This window comes from Euwallacea similis, chromosome 18, assembly GCF_039881205.1.
Source record: "Euwallacea similis isolate ESF13 chromosome 18, ESF131.1, whole genome shotgun sequence".
Taxonomy (NCBI): Eukaryota; Metazoa; Arthropoda; class Insecta; order Coleoptera; family Curculionidae; genus Euwallacea; species Euwallacea similis.
Window position 1 is genome coordinate 2,070,391 of NC_089626.1, and position 24,211 is coordinate 2,094,601.

Below are 24,211 nucleotides of genomic sequence, written 5' to 3' on the forward strand. Positions count from 1 at the left end.
AAGGACTAAATACATTTATCTGATTTTGTCTGACTAAATACAGAGTTGTATTGTTTTTTATGAGTACTTTCATAGTGATAATTTGGGACTCCCAGTGCTTTGAGATGAAATCCCGGGCCCAGCCTCCGGGCTCCATGCACGACCTTCATGTCTCTTCTTTCTCTCTCTCCCCCAATCTACTTAAAGCAACTTCCGACAAGGACAGTGATCAAAAATGGCCGCCCGAGTCATTGTTCGTGCCTTTCCGCCGGTTGGCTCCCAATATACAAAAAACCACTTTGATGAATGTTGATATTTTTGTTTTTATTTATTTATTCATTCAAGTTGAATCGTGGTACATGTGCGTGTAATCGATTGCTTTCGCAACATCTTAGGGCTCCTGTGAACGTAAGTGCAAGTGAATCTCTTCAACGACAATTCGGAATCTCGCCGTCAAAAGCCCCACTTCTATAGAGGATGCTGCAGAGCTAAGGGTCGAAGGGCTTCAACATGAGGCAAATAGCCTTGGGGCTGGTGCTTCTAGCGTTGGGGCACTGGGGCAAAGCCCTAGACGAACCTTGGGAGTCCTCCTCTTCTTTAGGTAAACCGTCGGGTGGTTTGTTAGTCGTCAGTTATCGTTGGTGGTAGTCAGGGGTTAATGGTCAGTGGTCAAGGCTTAGGAGGTAATTGGCGATTATTTGTTGCAAGTAATTGATTCTTCGGGCAGTTTTTGAGTTCTATTTTCAAAATAGTTTAACTCAATTAAGGCCCGCCATAAAACCTCAGGAGGGAAATCAATTTGTTTGTCGCTAGTTTGTTGATTAATTGTGTAAATGGAATTGGGCTCCGCATTTGCATTTTGCAGCACAGATCTCAGACATAAAATACTAAACAGACTCCCACATTTTCTTTAATATGGTTTCAAAACCATTAGGCTTGGAAGGGTCATAAAAAGCTGTATATTGGCCCAAATATTATGAGTTCTAATTTGCGTCTGATATTTTAATGCTCTTTTATGGCCTTGAATGTGAAGAGTTAACGGCCCAAGCACGGGTGATTTTATGGTGAGGTCTTCCTTATTAAAACCTTGCATATTGGAAGCCCATCAAAGATAGAAACCTGTTTAAATCAATTTCCTTAGATGGAAAAATTTAGGGATAAGTGAAGCAAAAAAAAATTTCCTGTAGCACTGTGTGAGGTCAATCACAGACCATTAATTCGATTAGTAACTCAAGCGTATAAACGTCGATAATAAAACTCCTAATAAGCAACAGTTATCGCAATGAATAACATTAAGTATAGATAATAAATCTAACTTTGGGTAGTTGCCGTTGCAATAAATGCAGATCCAATATTCGAATAATATACAGGGTGTGGACGCCTTAGATTATTATTTCGGTGAAGAGGTGTTATGATTTTTTTGTTTGTAGGAAAATGTGCCGTAAATCAATTCGAATGCGATTCGGGGCAGTGCATCCCCCTCAACTGGCATTGCGACTCGCATCGCGACTGCGATGACAACTCAGACGAACCCGAGGGCTGCATGAGCAGCGCTCAATGCAAGCCGGAACAATTCCGATGCGCCCTCACCCAGAAATGCCTGCCCAATGGGTGGGTCTGTGATGATGAGCAAGATTGCGGAGTAATTTTCTTTAGATCTCCAAAAATCTCCCTTTAACTACTTTACTCTCAGGTGCACCCAGAGCTGGGCCCTGACCCCTCAGATGAGGATCCTAAACATTGTAAACCCACCCATTGCAAGTGGAACGAAGCCGCGTGTCCCGAAGGGCCTGCATGTGCCCCCTTGGAGTCCTTCTGCGATGGGGTGTTAGGTGCTTGTCCCGGCAACAGCGATGAGTGGGACTTTTGCAGGAATAAATCATTGGGTTGTGACAGGATGCAATGTACATTCAAATGCAAGCCTACGCCCTTAGGGCCCCAGTGTTATTGTCCTTCAGGTAAGCGTCCTGAAGGAAACAATTGTGTGGATGCAGATGAGTGCCAATATGATGATACTTGTGCCCAAATTTGCACCAACACTTTGGGGTCGTTTAAGTGTTCCTGCGTATCGGGGTACCAACAGAATGGTACCGACTGCAAGGCTGATAATGGTAAGTTGATTAGTTTGTCTGTTTCAGTTGAGATAAAAATAAAGTCAACTTTGATACATCTATAATGTAATCGTTTACCACTGCCTAATGCGGCTTAATTATTTTAATATGAAGCTTTCACCACTACAATAAATAAGATAGTAAAAAAAAAACAATTTAAAACGTAATTTGTATTTTATTGGACTTGATTAATTCGATTTCGTTTGCGGACTCGTTTGCTAATCAGGATGTGGGTCGTTTGTTTTGGTTTAGCGATTTCGATCCCTTCGAACCTGTAAATCATCTTAAAGAACCCTCTTTAATTTAGTTCCAGAAACCGAGCCTCCTTCCCTGATATTTACCACCCAAACCGAAATCCGAAGAGTGATGCTCGATGGCAAAGCCTGGCCCGGCAACTCCACCTTAAGACTCTTAAACAGCAACGCATTGGAGTTTATCCATAGAAATCATACGGTGTGCTATGTACACCATAACGTCAGCAAGTCCTCGATTGTGTGCGCGGACATCAACAACCTAGAAAATCGCTGGATTTTACCGGTGAAATCCCCGCTTTTGGATGTGCAGGCCATCCAACAACTGGCCTTTGATTGGGTGGCTGAGAACTGGTATTTTTTGGAGGACCAAAAGGAGGCCATTATAGTGTGTAATAAGGGCTTAATGTGGTGCAATTTGCTACTAGAAAACAACTTGAGCTTTCCTAGGGCGATAGCCCTAGACCCTACTAAAGGATACATGTTTTTTACCAAATGGGGCCAATCTGCTCCTGCCTTGGAACGCTGCAATTTAGATGGTTCAGGTCGCAAGACTATTGTAGAGGTCAAAATTGTCTATCCCTATGGGGTGACTGTGGACTACCCTACCATGAGGGTGTATTGGGTGGATACCTATTTGGACTATGTTGAGAGGGTGGATTATGATGGCAAAAATCGTAAAACTGTGGCTAAAGGCGGACACGCACGTAATGCTTATGGCGTTACAATATTCGAAAACCGCCTTTTTGTCAGCTCCTGGTTCAACCACACCATTCTAGAGTTTAGCAAAGGGGGCAGTATTGTTGCCACCAACATCACCCGCCCTTTTAATCTCCACATCTTCCATAGACAACGTCAGCCTACAGTGGCGCATCCTTGCCAAACATCCACTTGCGATCATCTCTGCATCCCTGCATGGTCACCCACGGGGATGGCGATGATGAAATGTATGTGTGCCTCCGGGTATGTGCTCTTCGAGCATAGAAAATGCATAATTAAAACCCTGGATATGTTCCTGCTGGTGGCTCGGAATAACCCAGCAGGTATTAGAGGACTCGATTTGGCTTCTGGTAAGTTTCAAACGCAAAGAGAGTTGAGAATGGTTCAGTACGGACTTGTAGGTAAGGACGTCATGGTGCCACTGTTGAACGTGGGCAGGCCCAAAGTTGTGGAGTTTGAAGCTTCTACGAGGTCTGTAATTTACGTTGATGGACAAGAGGAAACTTTAAATATGGTGGTCATTGATAAGGTGAGCATTCTTCTAATCTATTTCTTCAATCGGATATTCGGAAGTTGTCACACTTAAATTAAAAAAAAAAAACAAAACATAACCTTATAGGTGAACAGCACTAAAATTCTTCTTCGAGAGGTGCAGAGCGATTGCCTTTCTCTGGATTTCACCACCGGTAATCTCTATTTTTACAACTGGAAGAAAGGTTGGCTCGGTGTACTCCCCCTCTCCAACGCTACCCTTTTGAAAACCTTATTCTACACCACAAGTACTTCCGAAGGGCGAGTGTCTATCGCCCTGGATCCGACCAGAGGCCTTATGTTCTGGACCGACTGGTCAATTAATCCGAAAAAGGGCAGTATTAACAGCGCTTTTATGGACGGCACGGAGCGAAAATCTTTAGTCGAAGAGGACGTTTTCTCCCCCTCTAACTTGGCCGTGGATATTAAGGGAGGCAAGTTGTATTGGATGGATAAAGAGATGATCCGTGGCTCGGTCAAGATGTATGCTGGCGCTATTTTTAGTGTTAATTTGGATGGATCTGGCAGGAGGAGGGAAATTGGTATGTTTTTTCGATGTTTGAGGGTTATTTTTAACTGCTTTTTCAGCCGCAGGAACGGGGTATTCTTCAGGGTTAGAGGTGGGGCCTGATAGGACTTTGTACTACACAGATATAGAAGATGACGCTTTGATGGCATATAAGCTGGATAGTCCGGGGCATCGCCCGCATCACGTTACAACGGGGGTGGTTTCTTGGTTCGATATGAAGGTCTTCGACACTAATCGGGTAAATAAAAGCATGGAGTTTCTGTTTTTGCCTAAATTTTGTGAAACCCGAATTAACCTTTTAGAAGGGTGAACGTCCGTCATCTTGTACCGCTTGTTCCGAACTCTGCCTGCACTCCGAAGGCGGCTTATTGACCTGCGCATGCCACGACGGTTTTGTCCTCTCCGAGGACAAAAAGTCCTGCTCCAAGATCGCCAACTATACGTTGCCCTCGTTATGTCCTAAGGACTCCTTCCAGTGCGCAGATAAGGCGAAATGCTGGCCCAACACCTATTTATGCGATGGTGTCAACAACTGTGCAGACGGCTCGGATGAAAGTTCAGAGGTGGGCGGTCCCTGCGAAAATGTCAAGTGCGGCGAACATCAGATGAAGTGCGACAAGACGTGCATAGCACGCCATTGGGTGTGCGATGGAGAGAGGGACTGTTTCGATGGCAGTGATGAGGATCCGAATGTATGTCTCAAAGTGTGTCCGGTAAACCAATTTAAATGCAAATCGTCCAAGAGATGCATTCCGATGGTGTGGCGTTGCGACGGAATGGCAGATTGCGGGCCTAATGATACGAGCGATGAGACTGATTGTAAAGTCAATACCTGTGATGTTAATGAATTTACTTGCAAAGTGAGTTAAGCCGACATATTCTTTATAAACTATCTAATTGCGGTACTCAATGCGCAATTTTTGGATGCTTAAATTCACCATAAATACATGAATAATTATTTTAAGGACGGTCAATGCATTGCTTTGTACTTCTACTGTGATACCATCAAGGATTGTCACGATGGTTCCGATGAAATTGACTGCATTCAGTGCAACCCCGAAACCCAAATTGTTTGCAAACCGCGCTCTGATTGCTTACCCAGCGCTTCAAGGTTCGTTGTCACTCCTTTTTTTGATTCCCTGCTAATTTTAATTTTGAAAATCGATAGATGCGACGGGAAAATTGATTGTCCCGACGGTACTGATGAGCGTGATTGCGGCAAGAAAGATTGCGAGACCAACGAATTCACTTGTGCGAATTTTGAGTGTATTCCCAAAGTAAGTTTTGTCATTTTTATGTGTAGCTCTCTTATAAATAGTCTCTTATCAAAATGGTGTTTTATATTCTTGTTGCAAGAGTTTGTAGTTTTGGTAGATACAAAATGAATTTCCACTTTAGGAATTATCACTATGTGTTTTTTTGGTAGATGTTTAGGTGCGATACGGATTTGGATTGCATCGATGGTTCTGACGAGGTGAACTGCGACGCCTCCAAAATGCACAACACCACAGAATTGAAGCAGAAAATCGAGTGCGTGGCGCCATATAAAGTATGCGACAACGACACTAAATGCGTGAGCCCTATGCAAATGTGCAACAATCAACAAGATTGCGCTGACGGTAGTGATGAGGGGGCCAAGTGCGGAGAACTGGTGGAGGGCAGTAACGCAACTAAATTAGCCTCCACTTGCGAGTATCCTCAGAGGTAATTTTGTCGCTTAAAATTGGTAATTGTAAGAGATAAGGTGAATGTTTTAGGCTGTGCGACAATGATACCAAGTGCATAACCGTGCGACAGCTGTGCGATAATAAGGCCGATTGTTTAGATGGTTCGGATGAGGGGATGAGGTGCGCGGATCAGATGTGCGATCATAGTTTTATTTGCTCTCATGTTTGTTACAATGCGCCAGATGGGGTGGTATGCACGTGCCCACCACATTTGCATTTGCAGGTAAGTTTGATCACGACCTTCAAAGCTATTTCCATATCATTTCTTTGACCTTAGGCCGATCGTACACATTGCCTGGAGACCCATCCCTGCGAAGCTTGGGGTGTCTGTTCCCAAAAATGCATCCCTCGCGGCTCCCGCTACAAATGCGCTTGCCTTGAAGGTTATGTTTTGCAAGAAGATGGTTTTACCTGTAAAAGCACTGATATTGGCCGACCCATCGTTACATTTTCCAACCGGCACGAGCTGCGCGGCGTCGATCTGCATACTTTCAGCCAAAAATCCTTCATTTCCAGTCTGAAAAATACAATCACTCTCGACTTTTTTCACTCGAATGGCAGCGATATGATCTTTTGGACTGATGTCATCGACGATAAGATCTATAGGGGGACTGTGAGCGGGGGTTCTTTGGGGAATATCGAGGTGGTTGTCAGTACTGGGTTATCTACGGCAGAAGGGTTGACCGTGGACTGGATTGGGCAGAATTTGTATTGGGTAGAGAGCAATCTGGATCAAATTGAGGTGGCGAAACTGAATGGAAGTTTTCGAAGGACGTTGGTTGCGGGAGACATGGAGAGCCCCAGAGCTATTGCCGTAGATCCCAGGGATGGGTAAGTTCGAGACTTTGTACCGGTAAAGCTTATAAGGAAATAGATATTTGTTTTGGACCGATTGGGACAATGTGGCGCCAAGGATTGAGCGCTGCTCCCTGGCTGGTTTAGATCGCAAAGTGGTGGTCAGAGTGGATTATTTTTTCAAAGGAGGTTGGCCCAATGGGCTTACTTTGGATTACACCATGAGAAGGTTTGTTTCAAGTATAGTCAGGAGTAATTTTTCTTCATGCATTAAATAATAGGATCTACTGGGCTGATGCCCGTAGTGACTCAATTCACACTAGCGACTATGATGGAAATGATCATCACGAAGTTATTAGCAACCATGAGTTTCTTTCTCACCCATTCGCCATCTCTCTCTTCGAAAACTATGTTTATTGGACCGACTGGAGAACCAACAGCGTCATGCGCGCCAATAAGTGGCAAGGGGGGGACGTAATGGTTATCCAAGTGAGTATTTCTCTTACTTAGTTTAAGAACAGTCTTTAAAATGTCTAGAGATATACTTTTTTTTTGCAGAGGACTTTGACGCAGCCCTTTGATATCAAGATTATGCACCCCAGTAGACAACCTCCAGGAAAAAACCCTTGCGGCACCGATAATGGGGGCTGTTCTCACTTATGTTTAATCCATTCCAATACCACTTACAAGTGTGATTGTCCCCATGTTTCTCGGTTTGTTTTGCTTTACAATGTAATCAGAAAAATCCACATTACTGACTGTTTAGGCTTAGTGAAGACAACAGAACATGTGTCAATAACGAGCGTGTGCTTCTAATAGCGCGCTCCAATGAGATCCGGGGCGTAGACATTAACCAGCCCTATTATCACACCATCCCCACAATTAGCACTCCTCAGGTTCTGAACCCCGTGCAGATCGAGTATTTTGCCCGGAACAAGACGATATTTTGGGCAGATACCCAGCCGGAAGAAGTAAAACGATCCAACCTCACGCAAGGCCCTATTCAGACGCTGATCGATACTGGTTTGCATCACATTTCCGGTCTTGCTGTTGATTGGGTGTCCGGGCTCTTATTTGTTGCATCTGCTAATGGAATCGGTGAGTTTTTAGACAATGTTTAGATTGTAAAATTGTTGGTGAAACAACCCAATTTTGCGTTTTGACGACGCTGTAAAAGCTTTAATTAGAAAATCGAAACCGCCATATTTTGGTCATAATCACTTATTCCCCTTCCCATTTTTCAATGAAAATGATATTTTGGCAGCGTGTAGGAGCCGCAGTTAGGAGACTTATTGATCTACCTCTGTCATAGTCAATTGTTTCCTATTCATCCCATTTCTCTTGCTACATCATACTTTTGACAGTTTGCTTATAAACAAATTATAAACCATTAGTTGCCGCTTTTCTTTAAAGTTCTTTTATTGTTTGAATTATTGTTTTAGTCGCTTGAATTTTCTCGTCTAATTAATAAAGTAACTTTTCTATTGGTATACAGCAATTTCCAACCTGAACGGCGAGTACACGTCAACTTTAATCGAAAATGAGTCTATCCTCTCAGTGGCTGTCTATCCGCAACAAGGCAAATGTTTCTGGATTCGGGCAGAAGGCAACAAATCAGCTGCTGTAGAGGGTAGCGGCATGGACGGTTCAATGCGGAAACTCCTGGTCTCCAATCTCTCCCTTGACTCCAAAGGGTTGGTTGTCGACCAAGACTCTCAGAGGTTATATTGGTTAAGTAATTCTGAGGTTTTCTACTCGAATTTGGACGGGACTAATGTGGTGAAGCTATCCCTGCCTGAGAAGTCCTCAGTAACCACTATTGCTCTCTACAAGGGGCACATTTACTATGCGGATGAAAGCGACCAAACAATTTACGTGGCTGATAAAACTAGTGGGAGCCAAGTGAAGGTGTTAAGAAATAATACTGGAGGAATACTGGCTTTGAGGATTTACGATGCGAATGATCAGGAAGGAAGCCATCCCTGTCAGTTGGATAATAGGGGGTGCGAGCATTTGTGCCTTCCTAGTATCACCGCTATTTCCTACGTTTGCAAATGCGCCACAGGTAAAACGTTTTTTTACTGTTTTGAAGTGTTTTATACATATTTCGCGCAGGTTATATAAAGGATCCTGTAGACGAGCGGCGTTGCCAAAGCATCGACGACTTCATGTTTTTATCACTTAACTGGGAGCTTGTAGGGCGCCCCTTGAACGGGTCTAAAGATCTTAAGGTGTTGGCTCCTATCTCCAGGGTAATGAAACGTTTTAATTTATTATATTTGCAAATATGAGTGTTTGTTTATGTAGGTTTCTAGCGCTTCCTCTATAGACTTTTTAGCAAGTCGAGATCTGTTATTTTGGGCGGACACTGAGCGGGGTCAAGTGACCAAAATGAAGCGAGATGGTAACTAAATTGTTTATTGCCCGTTGTCGCATTATAGAACCATGTATTAGGGACTGAACGGAGTCACATTCTGAACCAAAATGAGGTAGTCGATAACATGTTGGTGGATTGGCTGACGTGTCTAGCGATAGATTGGGTGGCCGAGAACATGTATTGGTGCGACTCGAAAAGGGGCACCATCAGCGTGGCCCGATTGGATGGTACCAACGAGCACGTACTCCTCTCCAATGACACGGTGAAGCCAAATGCAATTGCTCTGGATCCAGTCGCGGGGATTATGGTGTGGGCTCAGCAGAATAGGTTAGTTTGGGTAGCTGGAAATCACTGAAGTTGAGGAAATGGTTTTTCAAGGTTTACACTCCCCAGTCCAATTTCTTTGTATCGTCGCTTCTCCATCATTCATTAATATTTAGTCAGTTTTCATTTGTCACTAGTACGTCATTCTATGAATGTTTTGACTAGGTGTTTACTTATTTACTATTTTTCTAGAATCTGTTAATATTTCCCTCCTAATTTGATGTGTTTTTCAGGGTTGAAATCGCAACGTTAGACGGCCAAAATCGGCGGGTTTTACTGAGCAAACAGAAGAAATTCGCCGACCTTACATTAGATTCTAAGGGTCAGTGGGTATACTTCTGCGACCCTACCTCCCTCACCATCGAGCGTATTAAATACGACGGCAGTAACCACTCCGTAAGCCCTTTACTATCCCTATTTTATAGTCTTTCAGCACGTAAATTGTAGATTCTTTTAAACAACAGCACCTTGGAGAGGCCAATAAGCTTGACATTCTTCGAGAATACTCTTTATTGGCTGGACGCCACCAGGGCTAAAGGGGGAGTTTTGAAGGCCCCAATTTCCAATTGGTCAGAGGTGACTGTTTTATACGATAATCTCGAGGATTCTTTAAGTGATATTCAGATTTATTCGCGGAGAAGACAAGGTCAGTATTTCCTGTGAAGAAAACTTAGAATATTGTTTTTAAGAGTAAATTTTTAGGGGGTACTAATGCTTGTGCGGTTAACAATGGGGGCTGCGAGCAGCTTTGTCTCTTCAATGGCACTCACGGTGCTTGCATATGCTCCCACGGCATGCTCTCTGCCGATGGAAAGAGCTGCAAGCCCTATGAAAGCTTCGTAATGTTCTCCAAAGTGATCAGTATTGATTCAATTCATATGATGGGGGACAAAAACCTGATGAATTCCCCTTATCCCAGCATCAAAAACAGCACCTATTTGAAAAATGCTATTGGTCAGTGCATAAATAACAAATATTATAATACTTTACTCTTTTTCTTCTTCATAATTACTTAGGTCTAAGCTTCAGTTACAAGGATAAAAGATTATTTTACTCAGACATTCAACGCGGATCTATAAATGCAGTTTTCTTTAACGGGAGCGATCATAAGATTGTAGTAGATAAGCAGGGCTCGGTGGAGGGGTTGGCCTATGAGCAAGTGGGTCATGCTCTCTATTGGACCTGTAACAATGACGCGACGATCAATAGAATTAATTTGACTGAACGGATTAACAATGCTTCAGAAGTGGAGACTATAATAAGGCTGCGCGCGCAGGACAAGCCCAGAGGCATTGCAGTTGACTCTTGCGGCCAAAGGGTGTACTGGACTAATTGGAATGCGCACCAGCCCAGTGTTGACCGCGTTTATTTCACCGGGTATGACCTGTTTTAATATCAGTTCTTGTTTGTCTACCTTTTCTTGTCAGATCAATCCAAATTTGCTCACGTTCTAGTTTTAGCTTTCAGCGTCAGGCGATCATCACCACGGACATTCGAATGCCAAATGCCATTACTTTAGACCATAAAGCTCATAAATTGTACTGGGGAGATGCACGGTTGGATAAAATTGAGCGTTGCGAGTATGACGGTTCTAAGAGGGTTGTTCTGGCTAAAGTCACTCCTCAACATCCATTTGCAATGGCAATCTATGGGGATTTCATTTACTGGACCGATTGGATTTTGCATTCCGTCGTGCGAGCTGACAAATTTACTGGACAATACTATGTGACTCTGCGTAGAGATGTCCCTAGGTACTATATTTAGTTTAAACTTTAACTAGGAGGTTACAGCGTGATTTTAGACCAATGGGAATTGTGGCCATAGCCAATGACACTGAAGACTGTTTCTCAAATCCTTGTCTCATGAATAACGGTGGGTGTGAAGAATATTGTGAGCTAACCGCAAGCGGAGAGGTCGAATGTTCCTGCGGAAATGGCAGAACTTTAAGCTCAGATGGGCGGTGTCTTAGTGTGAACATTGTGGAATGTACTAATACTGAGGATAGGTGAGGGGTTTTCCCCATTTTTGTTTGATGCATAATGGAACTTTCCTCCAGTTTTCGGTGTTCCAATGGCGGCTGTGTGCCCTTCCACCTGACCTGCGATGGAGTTCCTCATTGTGGCGACTCCTCCGATGAAGAACCAGGCTATTGTGGGTATCGCTCCTGCCCCTTAGGCTGGAACAAGTGTCTGAACAAAAAATGTGTGCCTTCGAACGCTACATGCGACGGAGTTGACGATTGCGGTGATTCTAGCGACGAACTCAATTGCCGCTGTCCAGAGGACCAGTATTTCAGGTCTGTTTGTCCTAATTACTCAAAATTGCTCTTATAACAATTTTTGAAGATGCGATAATGGGGAATGTGTCCTAAAATCTGTGAGATGTGACTTTGATCCGGACTGCAAAGATAATTCGGATGAGATGAATTGCTCGAAACCGGATTGTGCTGCTCTACACAATGAGGATTTCCGCAACTGCAATTTTACCACCAGCTGCATACACAAGGACTGGTTTTGTGACGGGGACGACGATTGTTGGGATAATTCCGACGAAACTGGTAAGGTTGTAACTACTTTTTGGATTTTCACCATTTTGTTAAGAATAATACAAAATTTAGACTAAGAATGATTCGATTGAAACATGTTTTATTGTATGTTTAGGGTGTCCCACGATTAACAAAGCATGTGACCGCTCATACCAATGGCAATGTCATGACGGACAATGCGTCAACATCACACAAAGATGTAATGGTCAGCACGAATGTCGAGATGGTTCGGACGAACAATATTGCGGATCCGCCGATGTTTGCCCGGCTGGTCAGTTCCGGTGTGTTAGCGATGGAATTTGCATACCGCTTGCGTGGTATTGCGATAGCAAAAAAGACTGTCACGATGAGAGTGACGAAGTTGGCTGTAGGCATCAATGCGGGTAATAAATTTTCCCAAAAAAACTACATATGGCAACACCGTGTTTAAGTTTAAAGTTGCAGAAACATAAGAACAGAGCAGTGTTACCTGGCCAAGTTTGTTTCTTGAAAATACATATACATATACATATAAAAATTTTATATACACATAAAAACGGTTCATCGTTGCCATTATTTCTAATATGTCCTAATGTTTCTTTGAATTGTGCTTTTTTTAATTAAGATTCGGTAAATTCCAATGCGCTAACGGGGACTGCATTCCGAAATCGTGGCAATGCGACGGTAGCCCCGATTGCACCGACCGCTCCGACGAAACGGAACACTGCCATTTTACAGAATGTCCGGAGAACGAGTTTCGGTGCAATGCTACTGGTCGATGCATTTCGAATACGTGGGTGTGCGACGGCGAATGGGATTGCGAAGACGGACAAGACGAAGTCCTGGGTGTGGCCTGCGCCACTAAAGCTCCCTGTAGTGACCAACAGTTCCAGTGTACCGGAGGACAATGTGTCAATCAGACCTATTATTGCGATGGAGATAAAGTTGGAAAACAAACAAATTAAATATTTTTTACTGAATTTTTGAAATCTAGGATTGTGCTGACGGTAGTGATGAGCCTGATCATTGTCATCGCACGTGCTCTGCTGTTGAATATGCCTGCGCTAACGGGAAATGCATTTTGGAACTGTACAAGTGCGATGGTAAAGACGACTGCGGAGACAACTCCGATGAAACTAAGTGTCATGCTGAGGACTACTGCAAAGGTAAGTTCAAAATCACGATTGTTTCCGTTGCATTTAGACGGAAAATTTGTTTCATTTCTCAACAGTTATAGTAATAAAAAAATCTTAATTTATTCTCTCTCTCTAAAACGCATTTAATTTAATTTAAACATTTTGTCATGCTATTTTTATCAAATGCCTTTTCGATGTTTGTTTATTTCTTTTTCGTTCGAAGGTAAAGGATGGTTCCACTGTACCAACGGAGTTTGCATCAATGACACTCTGCTCTGCAATGGCGAAAACAATTGCGGAGATTTCTCTGATGAACATAAGTGCTTCGTGAATGAATGCTTCGCCTCGCCCGCAGTGTGCGACCACTATTGCACCGACTTGCCTGTGGGTTATGAATGCTCCTGTCAGTCGGGCTACACCCTGTCCAAGAAAACGTTCCATCGTTGTGAAGACATCAATGAATGTCTGGACAGGCCTTGCAGTCAGCTTTGTAAAAACACTCGCGGGTCATACCACTGCAGCTGCCATCCCAATTATTACTCAGAAGGAAATTCCTGCAAAGCTAACTCAGAGGTTAAACCTACATTGCTGCTGGCCAATCGCTATTACATCAGAGAAGTGGATTTGTTTGGGGAGTCGAATTTGCTTGCGCACAATCTGACAAACGCAGTGGCTCTGGATTATGATTGGGCTTCACAGTGCATTTATTGGTCTGATGTTACTCATTTGGGTAGCACCATTAAGAGGATGTGCGATTATAAGAAGAATGGTCCTGTTGAGACGTTGCATTCATCTACTTTGCAGAACCCGGATGGGTTGGCTGTGGATTGGGTGGGGAGAAATTTGTATTGGTGCGATAAGTGAGTGAGGTGAATAATTTTCTTTAGTCAATTTTAATTCCTGTTTTTACAGAGGAACTGATACTATTGAAGTGTCGACTTTAAATGGCAAACACCGCCGGGTGCTTCACTCAAAAGATCTAGAAGAGCCCCGAGCGATTGCCATGGACCCCATGAATCGCTACATGTACTGGACTGATTGGGGCTCTAGGGTTCATATTGGAAAATCCGGCATGGACGGTTCTAATCCTAGAGTCATTGTTAACAAAAACCTGGGCTGGCCCAACGCCCTTACAATCTCCTACGAAACAGCTGAAATATTCTGGTCAGACGCGCGTGAAGACTACATAGCAGTGGCCGACATGGAAGGCAATAATGTCAAAATCTTCGCCAGTAGAGACAAAAACCCTAAACTACCTCTACACCACGTCTTCTCCATCGATGTATGGGAGGACGATGTTTATTGGACCGACTGGGAATTGAAAGGAATACAGCGCTGCAATAAATACACAGGAGAAAATTGCTCGTCAGTGCTGACCACAGTGCATAGGCCCATGGACGTGCGCGTAGTGCATCCTTTTCGGCAGCCCAAAGTAAAGAGAAATCCATGTGATCTGGCCAACTGTTCAGCGTTGTGTTTGTTGGCACCAAAGGCCCCGTATTACACGTGTCAGTGTCCGGAGAATTACGTACTCGGCAAGGATGGAAAAACATGCGAAGCTAATTGCACTTCGTCGCAGTTTGAGTGCAAGACCAGCTACAAGTGCATTCCGTTTTGGTGGAAGTGCGACACACAGGATGATTGCGGTGATGGTGAGTATTTTTTAGATTTTTTTGTGTTCTAGATACTACGGTGAATATGATTTCACTTGATTATACTTCGAATGGTAACTAAATTCTATTGTTGATATTTTAACGTTTTCCTTTACAGGTAGCGACGAGCCCGACAATTGTCCGCCTTTCAAATGTCTTCCTGGGCAGTACCAGTGTCTCAATGGACAGTGCATCCACCCTGGCGACTTGTGCAACGGTCAAAACAACTGCGGCGACAACTCGGATGAGAAGGATTGTGACCGCTACACCTGTCTTAACACCCAGTTCAGGTACTCTTATTCGTTTCAAATTTTTTTAAAGACTTGTGAGACACTTTTTTCAGATGTGAAGGCAATGATACAGTGCCTCCCCGCTGCATTCCTTCGGCGATGCACTGCAACAAAGTCCCGAACTGCCCTTTGGGCGATGACGAGCGGGACTGCCCTCCAGTGACGTGTCCAGCAAGTCAATTCAAGTGCAACAACGATAAGTGCATACCGGCGGTGTGGGTGTGCGACAAGGATCACGACTGCACAGACGGTTCCGATGAGATGCAAGAGTGTCAAGCACGCACTTGCCCCTCTGATCAATTTAGATGTAATTCTGGAAGGTGAGTTATGTGATGTGTGTTACCTTCAAATTTGCACGGATTTTATCCGAAGATGTATACCGATGTCGTGGAAATGCGATGGAGACCCGGATTGCGGAGATGAAGAAGATGAGCCGTCCACCTGTAGCCAGGTTGAATTCCATACTTGCGAGCCCACCTACTTTAGGTGCAACAACAACAAATGTATTCCCGGTAGATGGCGTTGCGACTACGACAACGATTGCGGGGATGGTTCTGATGAGATGGAATGTATGCCGAGGAATTGTTCTGAGTCTGAATTCCGGTCTGAATTTTAGTTTATATGAAAGTTTCTTGAATAATTTTTAGTAAATATTTAGGTGCGGCAATGGCAAATGCATTCGCGGCACTTTGAAGTGCGACGGAGAACCCCAATGCGAGGACAAGTCTGATGAGGCAGAGTGTGATGCGCAGACATGCAAACCCAACGAGTTTCAGTGCGCTAATTCCAAGATTTGCATTTTCAAAGAATGGCGGTAAGTGTTGTCGTTTACATTTCACCAATCAAATACTAGTTCAAGGTTAAAATAGATGCGATGGAGAAGTCGATTGTTCGGACGGATCTGACGAGATGCACTGCCCCAACGCCACTTCCTGTTCCCAAAACAAATTCCGGTGCCAGAACGGGTTCTGCATCAATAGCGATTGGCGCTGTGACGGTCAAAACGATTGCGAAGATGGTTCGGATGAGACTGAATGTTCGGGCTATACTTGTCCTACCGGTCGGTTTCGGTGCAAGAACCACAACTGCATCCCCGTGAGTAATTTGTGCGATGGTGTAAGTCAGTGCGGGGATGACAGTGATGAGGATAAACATACTTGCAAGTGGTAGGTTTACTTATGGATTTAGTAGTTTAGTTTTATAGTGAGATTTTTACAGGTATGGAGTGTGTCCTTTCGGACAATTTACCTGCAAAAACAACCGCTGCATCGCTAAAACCGAGGAGTGTAACGGTAACAACAATTGCGGCGATAACTCGGATGAGGTGGATTGCAACCAATCTCCTTGCAAGTGGAATACTTGCTCTCAAATTTGCGTCGAAGTAAGCGTTCCCATTTTAAACTACCATTCTATTTATTCCATAATGTCCTGAATTAACTTACCACTTGACCTGAACCAATCTTTCTTTAAATTCTAGGCTCGAGTGAAGGAGCCCCATTGCAAATGCGTCGAGGGCTATCGCTTGATTAGCGGGGGCTCCCCGGGCCAATGCCAGGCAGAAGGCAAACTGGCCGAGCTCGTGCTTGCCTCCGAGGCAGAACTGCGCCTCATATCCCCCTATAAAATGGGCGACGTAAGCAAAATGAAGAAAACTCCGGCTATAGCCCCTGGCTATAAAGTAGACTCAGTAGATATCTTGTATGGCCGCAAACAAGCTGAGGCGTTTTGGACTGACCATCAAAATAAACGAGTGCAGGCGATGGTGATTCAGATCAACGAAGGAAAACGCTCAAATAGAGACGCCGATGTCGCCAGGACTGTACTGAGTAATTTGAGAGAGCCCAGAGGCATTGCCTTGGATTGGATAGCCAAGAGAATTTACCTGACTGATTCTTCAAGGCTACTGGTGGCTGATTTAGAGGGAAAATTCAATTATACATTGTTGAGCGGCAATATGCAGAATCCCAGGGATATAGTGGTGGCGCCTTCAGATGGGCTAGTTTTTTGGGCAGATTGGGGCCCAGTGCCTCGCATTGAAAGAGCGGACATGGATGGATTTAACCGAAAGGTGCTAGTTAATGATTTGTTATGGCCTACAAGCCTTGCGATAGACCATGCAACCAAAAGACTCTACTGGTGCGATCCTAAGAGCGCCACCATCGAAAGTGTTAAGTTTGATGGCACAGATCGACAGTTAACCAGACACTTTAACGCTTCAGTGGGAATTAGACCGTATAAATTAGAAATTTTCGAAGACAATTTATTTAGCGCCACTTATCAGAGGCACGATGTGATTAGGATACATAAGTTCGGAGGGGGGGATGTGGTGTATTTGGCGCGTGGTTTGGCCAGGTAGGTTTTACGGAAAATCGAAATAACTGTATAGATTATTAAAAATTAAACGTTTCTACTATTTCTGTATAGAATATCAGACATTTTGATTCTGCACGAGAACAAGCGACCACAAACCAACAATTCTTGTAAAGACTTCTGCAACGAAAACGAATTCTGTCTGCTCACTCCTAAGGGGGCGCGCTGCGTCTGTGCAGATGGCTACGTCAACGACAATCTCACTTGCAAAGTAGCAGCTTCCCCTAGCATTTCATGCCCGCTGCAGTGCAACTTAGGAGAGTGCAAAATAGAGCCAGGCAAGCCCCCCTATTGCGTCTGTCCAACTTTGTATACTGGAGATAAATGCCAACACTATCGTTGCTCGCAGTACTGCAGAAATGGAGGTGTTTGTATGGTGGATAGTTCGACTGAGGCGCAATCTTCCGAGGAGGGAAAACCGCCCTTAAAATGCGCATGTCCTTCACAATGGTTCGGCAAGAGATGCGAAAAGAGATTCCCGTTGTGTGATAGTTTTTGTGAGAATGGCGGCAGCTGCAGTTTGTTGAGAGGAATTCCGCATTGTGTCTGCACTGATGGATTTATGGGTTTTAGATGCCAGCATTGTACTAATTTCAATTGCGGCAATGGGGGCAAGTGTTTGGTTAAGGACGGGGTGAGATCGTGCAACTGCTCTATTGGTAAGAATTGTTTCCGCACAGTGCATGTGTACACACCTTGTCCACAACAAATGTCTACCTCAATGAGTGTATTACAGGTTACAGCGGGGATCATTGTGAGGTATCAATGTGCGGCCCTAATGGTGAAGTAGTCACCCTTCCCGAGAAGCCTCACTGCGAATGTCATCTCGGCTACACCGGGGAGCGATGTGAAAACTACCGATGCGACGGTTTATGTCAGAATGGTGGCACTTGTTCGCCTCTCACGTTAAAGTGCAATTGTCCCCCTAATTTCACCGGTAAAAAACCTCGCATAATTTTGATCCACTTGATTTAAAAGGGACTTTCAGGGGAGCGTTGCGATCGAGCCGTATGCGATATCACCGATACCTGCTGTCAAAAGGGCGGTTGTCACCACGGGGGCGAATGCGTCACGGTGCGCGGCATGCGTATGTGTAGATGTCCGCCTAAGTGGGGCGGCGAAACCTGTCAAATTTATATGGGAATTGACAGCCCTTGCTTTACCGCCTGCGCCAATGAAGGTGTTTGTCAGATTTTAAGCCATGATGTAGACGCTAAATGTTTCTGTCCGGAGCCTTTTATGGGGCCCCACTGTACGTTGCGCCAGCCTAATTATTGTCGCAATTATTGCAAGAATGGAGGCACTTGCACGATGATTCGAGGCAGCAAACAGTGCCTCTGCACTTCCGATTACGAGGGTGTTACTTGTACTGTATTGAAAAACCCGCAAGTGTTAGTGGCACCTCAGGAGGGAGCTTCAGAGGGTCGCAGTATATGGATACCAATTGCATGGGCTTTAGCCGTTATTTTGATTGTTTTGGCGGTGGGATTGGTCGGTTTTGAGTACGTTTTCAAGAGGAGAGCGGTGTTCTCGCACGAGCGGCTGCAAGAAAACGATTTCAGTAATCCGATTTATCAGGAGAGAGACGCAGAGCCATTTACTTTGGACCCCGACAAGGTACGCTTGTTATTATTTAATAGAAATCAATTTTTTGATAGGTAGTTTTGTTTTAGTCTGGTAACTTTGCTAATCCTGTTTACGACTCCATGTACAACGGATCTACTAGTTCTGGGCGAGAGGAGAAGGCGGTGTTGCTGGAGCATACTGCGGATGGAACGCCGCCGCCCCCAACGGAGGAACTTTAGACCTATAAAAGACTGCGTATATGAAACAATTTACTCTTCTTTTATCTCGTGTTTTTGTTCGGTTTTTTAAACAGCTGTGACATGTGCCATTTTTCCTTATCAGCCGTTTTAGTTTTAATTTTTTTTTATCGCCCACAGGCAGCTTTTTTTTTTAACATTTTGCGCCATTGTAAATATGATGATTCTCAAGCGTATACATACCGTGAAAGAGATTTTTGTCCATTGAAAGTAACTCGATACGTCCGTCTGTATATACAAGTTAAATGTAAACTTAAATGTGATTCAAGTTTTCTATAATATTTAGAAAGATTAAGCTTTAATCATGACAATGTTATTCTTCGGGTTGTGTGCCAAATGTGTGTGTGTGATTTTTTTTTTGAGATTACAAAGTCGGTAAGTTATCATGCAAATGTTTGCCAGACATTACGTGTTTTCTGTATTTTTTTTATATACAAAAAGGTGAATTTCTCTCCCGTGGTAAAATGACTAATCTTTTAATTGAAGGTGAAGTACCCACCTTGATAACATGGTGAATGTTCAATTGTTTAACTTCTTGCAAAAACACATACAGAGACAATAGTGAAAGGATTAAAAGACACGCGTAATCACATGCTTGTCCCTACGAAACGGTGGAAGTCCTAGAGTACTAGGGAAGATCATGAATGCACCACATGGTGGGCGCAGTTGAGTATTGGGTTAATTCCTTACATCTATTATTACGAATTTGGTGCGAAATCTCGTACACATTTTAGTAGGACCATACAACGATAAAATGACGACCACAAATAAAATGCAACGACAAAATGGCTCCACACCGCATTTTGGCGGACAAGTATAACAAAATGGCAAACGCACGTTAATTTACCGACGTGTCTGAGAACCTTACTCATTTAATACTTTTTTACAGATTGGTTTTCTTTCTTTTAATACTCTGTTTTTGCTCAATCACCATTAGAACTGATAATACTCTCAGTTGCAGATAATCAGGTTGTGTACCCCCGTTGCTCAAGTCCAAAATTTACCAATAATTTTTTCTACAATAATCATATTCTCGAATTGTATTTGTGTATAAAAAGACTATGTTTGTAATGAACGTAAAAATCAATGTCCGCTAAATCAAGTGTTTGTTTATTATTCCCTTAACAAATATCACGGCTAATTCCTTCATTACTGTGGCAGAGACAGCTTGTCCAGTAGCAACCTCAATGGGTCGCTGTCGATCCTCAAACTGTGTCCCAAAAGATAGTTCTTAAGTCTCGCCTGGAAATGCGTTTTATATGTTGTTTATTGAACCATCAAAAGTAACTTACCAAATATGCCACATCAGCATGGCCGTGTTTAATGCAGAGGTTCCATAGATTCAAAGCTAAAGTGCTGACTTGGTTAACGTTTAAATCTGAGAAAATAAAACAATATAAAGCAACGTATGTGATTTCCTTTAGCGAGGCGACTTTAAGTGGTAAACCATAAATATCTCTAATATTTAATCTCCTACTTAAAATTTATTTAACCGATCATCATAATAGCTGAAAAACTAATCATTTTGAGGCTACGCTCTATAAACTCCCATTTAAAGGCGCTCACACATTCGAGTTTTGGAAGCTACTTACCGCCCCTAGTAGCTACTCTATAGAATAATTCGGCAGCTAACTGCGCTTGTTTCCTGCAGGGCCCCATTTCCTTGAGCAACCCCAGCACCTGTCCTATGATTATTGCGGTCATATTATCGATTTCCTTGAGAAACCTCGGATCCGCGCCCCAGAGGGCGTCGTTGGATTCAACTGCAGATGTGTAAAGATTATGCTACTTCAAAAAAATTGCTAAACTGACCTTTATCTACGTGATAGGGGTAGAAGTCTTGAGCCATAATTGAGAATAGATCAATGACGTTAACATAAAGGAAACCTAGAGGTTGGTTGGTGGTCCATTCAAAGGCCCTGAGAAGGTTTAGGAGCATTCGAATGAGACTCAAAACCCCCCTTTCGGGATTATCAGGGACTACTAATAAGGCGGACAGCAATTGTCTCACGAAGGGGAGCAGAAAACTTTCAGTGTCCCCTCTCGGAGGTAGTTCGGGGATGACTGTAAGAATTGCTTTAAAGCAAGCATCCGCTATAAATATTTATTACTTTGATCAAGCTGCATTGGGAATATAATTATAGCAATACCTTGCCCTAAACATTGATTAAACAGCCCTACTTGACCTGAGAGCAAATAGAGCCTTAATCGCGCTTTTGGGGACTCAATTGAAGGTATGGTGATGAAACAATAAGCCGCGCAAGCTCGGACGAAGTCTCCAGTCTTCCGAGTGTGCGCCCTCTTAACAATTTGCCTCGTATCCACTGCTAAGAGATTGACGCAGCGCACTAATTGAATTAGAACCGAGTCCAAATTGGCGAAAGCCCCTCGGGCGTCCACATAAAACTGCAACTGCCTTTCGAAGTCTCTGCCAAAGTGGACCATACGCACCACATTACAGAGTATCTCCCCGATTTGTCTGTTTTCGTCTTCCGGAGTGAGAGCATTGACTGAGTCGTGCAAAATGCCCCCAAGGAACATCAGGGCGTTGCTTATCACTGGGTCTCCAGTGGTTTGGTCATGAAGCGATTTTGAGGACAAAATAGTCTTGCAGACTTCTACTTTAGCGGACTCTTCGTGGAATAAGTCGATCACAGGTAAGAGGTTTTCCTATAAGTTTTTGAGGTGTTTTGAGAGGTCTTAGTGGGGTTGCGAGAAGGTACTCACCATGGCTAACAGGGCTTCAAAGTCGGGGGTGTTTTGCACGATCTTGTAGATAATAGTTTTGAGCTCGGAAGGAAAATTTTCGTAGCGTCTGTCAGGCAGAAGGCGGTCGATTAAGTCGCCTAGAACCGTGTTGACTTCTCGCGTCTAAAACAATTCTGGGAGTTATAAAATAAAATAATTCTTATTTGAAAAAAAGCACTTTTCCCAGTTTCTTATGATATATTCTCACTTACAGTGAAATGCTGTGCAATGAACGGAATCCACACCTCCACGCAGCCGACATATTCCAAGGGCGAATGCAACTGCGCAATATTGCTCCATACAGTGTTCAAAATCTGCTTCTTGTGTTCAACAGGGGGAGGGCTGACGCTGACGCACAATCCCAAAGTCCTCAGCAGAGAATGCAGGGGAATTCCATCATCTGTGCATTGACCGATCATGGTGAGGAATTGCAACGTCCTGTCCGAGATGTATTGAGGTTTAAAACCCGACATAATAGTGTTGAGAATGAGGGAGCTGCAACTTTGAACACTCAAAATGAGCGAGAATAAGAGAAAAAGGAAGTGAATGCACCTGCTGCTGTACTGCTTGCATTTGGAGAGAAGCTCTGAGAGGGCGTTGTCTTGGGAGGAAAGCACGACGTGTTCCATGAGAAAGTCCAAGGCAGGGGTGTAAAGGGTCATATAAGTCGAGAGGGTCATTTTTTGGGAATGAAGCTCTCCTTTGACGCCACGGCTAAAGAGCTGATGAAAAAGATAATTAAATAGATGTTTTTTGGTGGTTTTTGAAGGGTAATTACGTGTTGATAATTTTCAAGGAAGCTTTCAAAGTTCTTGCGGAAAAAGTCCAAGTCCGAGCTCATTGTGATATTGAGCCCCACTCGACATAGGTAGCATCTCACATAAACTGCCACTAACGGGTTTCCAATGCCTTGAATCATTTCTGTTAACCTCCTCAAAGCTTCAGGACCTTCACTAATTATTAAAATAATCTCCTCAATAATTTTTGACTAGGAAAAGAAACTCACTTTGAGGAGATGAAGTTATAGGATTTAAGTAGGGCCATTTCCACATAAAGCCGGGGTACTAACTCCCTAATTGAAGCGATTTTAAAGAACCAATTCAAGCATGTCTCCTTTGCCGAGTCTGGTACCATGTCAGGAGTAAAATCCTCAGGCAGAGGCATTTGCACTTTAGTCCCAGGCCTAATCATACTAATTTAACACCAAAAAACCTTGCAATAGCAACATACTTGTAGTAAACAGCCTTGCTGTGCAATCTCTCGTAAACAAGCCTGCCGAAGCAGTCCAAGATATCGGTAATCAGAACGAACTTACTAGGGTAGAAAGGTAGAACTTCTGTATCTGAGAGCATTTTGGCACATTGAATGGCAATTTTCAGGGCTTTAACCCTCTGCTCCTGGTTCCAGGCTATCACCAGTTCCTTATTTAGTTGGTTGATTTTGAATATATACTCTGATTGAGATAAATCAAGCTTGTGCTGAGAACCCTCTTCGAAACTGTCTAATTGCTCAAGGCGATGCTGTATCTTATCCACTGCAGTGCTTTGAGCTTTAACTACCACTAGTTATTTTAAGGTTAATTAGTCATTAACTGCTACATGATATATATGCAATTACCTTTCTCTCCCTCTGAAAGAAAACTGGTAACCATAGACAACTTCTCCGAGGTTGTGTATTTTTGTAAAATAAAAGCTTTTCGCGAAGACCATTTATCCAAATCTCCCTTTGCCATGGCAATATTATCTTGGTTTTGAGACTCATCTTTTAGGTCCGCGACAGTACCGAGTCTTTCCTCCTTGTAATTTCCAAGTTAAAACTAAGCTTAAATAGATTTATTAAAGCAAACCCTCTCAGCAACTATTCTTGACAAAGGGTCCAGCTCCTCGCGCAGGGCCAGCTCAGTTAAAGGATCCAATTGCTTTAAAGCCAAAGCTAAAGGCTCAGAAATATTAGTGGTGTTTAAAACAGGGGTTGTGCGGCCTGTACTAGGGGCAGAGCCCAGAATGCGACGGGGGATTCTATCTATAACCTTATTATCCAAATTGTAGCCGTTTTTATAGAATTCACGGACTTACCACTAGGTTTTTTAAGGGATGATCCACTACGGGCTCCACGTAAGCAGGGCGTTTCTTAAGGTTGTTGCTCCGCAGGGTTTTCCTGGGGGGTTAATTATTAGTATCTGTTAAGGGAGGAGTGGTTTTCTCTGAGGATTTTACCATGACGGAAGGTTCGAGGACATTTTCCTTGGTTTTTACTCGGGAAAATTGAGAAAATATTAAAAACAGAAAACTAACCTCAATGTTTAAAATGTAAATAAACAGGAA

The 24,211-nt window shown here is 43.5% G+C and overlaps 2 protein-coding genes across 3 annotated transcripts; one reads left to right on the top strand and one right to left on the bottom strand.

The window, feature by feature from the left end:
* The first annotated feature begins 274 nt into the window (after window positions 1-274).
* LRP1 (LDL receptor protein 1) lies at window positions 275-20,237 on the top strand. Its single transcript, XM_066398945.1, has 45 exons — window positions 275-580; window positions 1,410-1,621; window positions 1,673-2,090; window positions 2,398-3,411; window positions 3,463-3,590; window positions 3,681-4,134; window positions 4,181-4,359; window positions 4,424-4,981; window positions 5,087-5,232; window positions 5,290-5,398; window positions 5,548-5,825; window positions 5,879-6,071; window positions 6,126-6,679; window positions 6,723-6,872; window positions 6,925-7,132; window positions 7,202-7,356; window positions 7,410-7,741; window positions 8,139-8,708; window positions 8,759-8,895; window positions 8,951-9,047; window positions 9,098-9,347; window positions 9,578-9,740; window positions 9,792-9,990; window positions 10,047-10,298; window positions 10,361-10,721; window positions 10,805-11,095; window positions 11,146-11,349; window positions 11,401-11,640; window positions 11,690-11,901; window positions 12,005-12,272; window positions 12,494-12,812; window positions 12,863-13,034; window positions 13,228-13,864; window positions 13,917-14,656; window positions 14,775-14,946; window positions 15,000-15,266; window positions 15,319-15,549; window positions 15,605-15,760; window positions 15,816-16,112; window positions 16,165-16,327; window positions 16,424-17,298; window positions 17,371-17,975; window positions 18,053-18,253; window positions 18,305-18,933; window positions 18,990-20,237. The coding sequence occupies exons 1-45, from the start codon at window positions 490-492 to the stop codon at window positions 19,119-19,121; spliced, it is 14,019 nt and encodes a 4,672-aa protein (XP_066255042.1). The 5' UTR covers window positions 275-489; the 3' UTR covers window positions 19,122-20,237.
* Window positions 20,230-24,209, bottom strand: LOC136414762 (VPS35 endosomal protein-sorting factor-like). Of its 2 annotated transcripts, none has more exons than XM_066398946.1 (15): window positions 24,104-24,209; window positions 23,963-24,044; window positions 23,734-23,916; window positions 23,505-23,682; window positions 23,118-23,448; window positions 22,894-23,070; window positions 22,666-22,840; window positions 22,440-22,609; window positions 22,100-22,382; window positions 21,867-22,010; window positions 21,290-21,809; window positions 20,952-21,233; window positions 20,732-20,902; window positions 20,432-20,517; window positions 20,230-20,381 (listed from the first exon to the last, which is right to left on the bottom strand). In XM_066398946.1, the coding sequence occupies exons 1-15, from the start codon at window positions 24,124-24,126 to the stop codon at window positions 20,289-20,291; spliced, it is 2,898 nt and encodes a 965-aa protein (XP_066255043.1). In that variant the 5' UTR covers window positions 24,127-24,209; the 3' UTR covers window positions 20,230-20,288. The 2 variants fall into 2 exon arrangements, with proteins under 2 accessions (XP_066255043.1, XP_066255044.1); XM_066398947.1 differs by having other exon boundaries at window positions 23,734-23,909; window positions 24,104-24,126.
* Between the last annotated feature and the right edge of the window lie 2 nt (window positions 24,210-24,211).

Bases quoted from the DNA above. Each gene is read 5' to 3' on its own strand.
- LRP1 (XM_066398945.1), top strand. From the start codon at position 490: ATGAGGCAAATAGCCTTGGGGCTGGTGCTTCTAGCGTTGGGGCACTGG. The intron at 6,680-6,722 runs GTAAGTTCGAGA...ATAAGGAAATAG, and splicing joins GCCGTAGATCCCAGGGATGG to ATATTTGTTTTGGACCGATT. The intron at 17,299-17,370 runs GTAGGTTTTACG...ATTTCTGTATAG, and splicing joins TTGGCGCGTGGTTTGGCCAG to AATATCAGACATTTTGATTC.
- LOC136414762 (XM_066398946.1), bottom strand. From the start codon at position 24,126: ATGTCCTCGAACCTTCCGTCATG. The intron at 23,449-23,504 runs GTAATTGCATAT...TAAAATAACTAG, and splicing joins TCTTTCAGAGGGAGAGAAAG to TGGTAGTTAAAGCTCAAAGC. The intron at 22,383-22,439 runs GTGCATTCACTT...TCAAAGTTGCAG, and splicing joins TGCAAGCAGTACAGCAGCAG to CTCCCTCATTCTCAACACTA.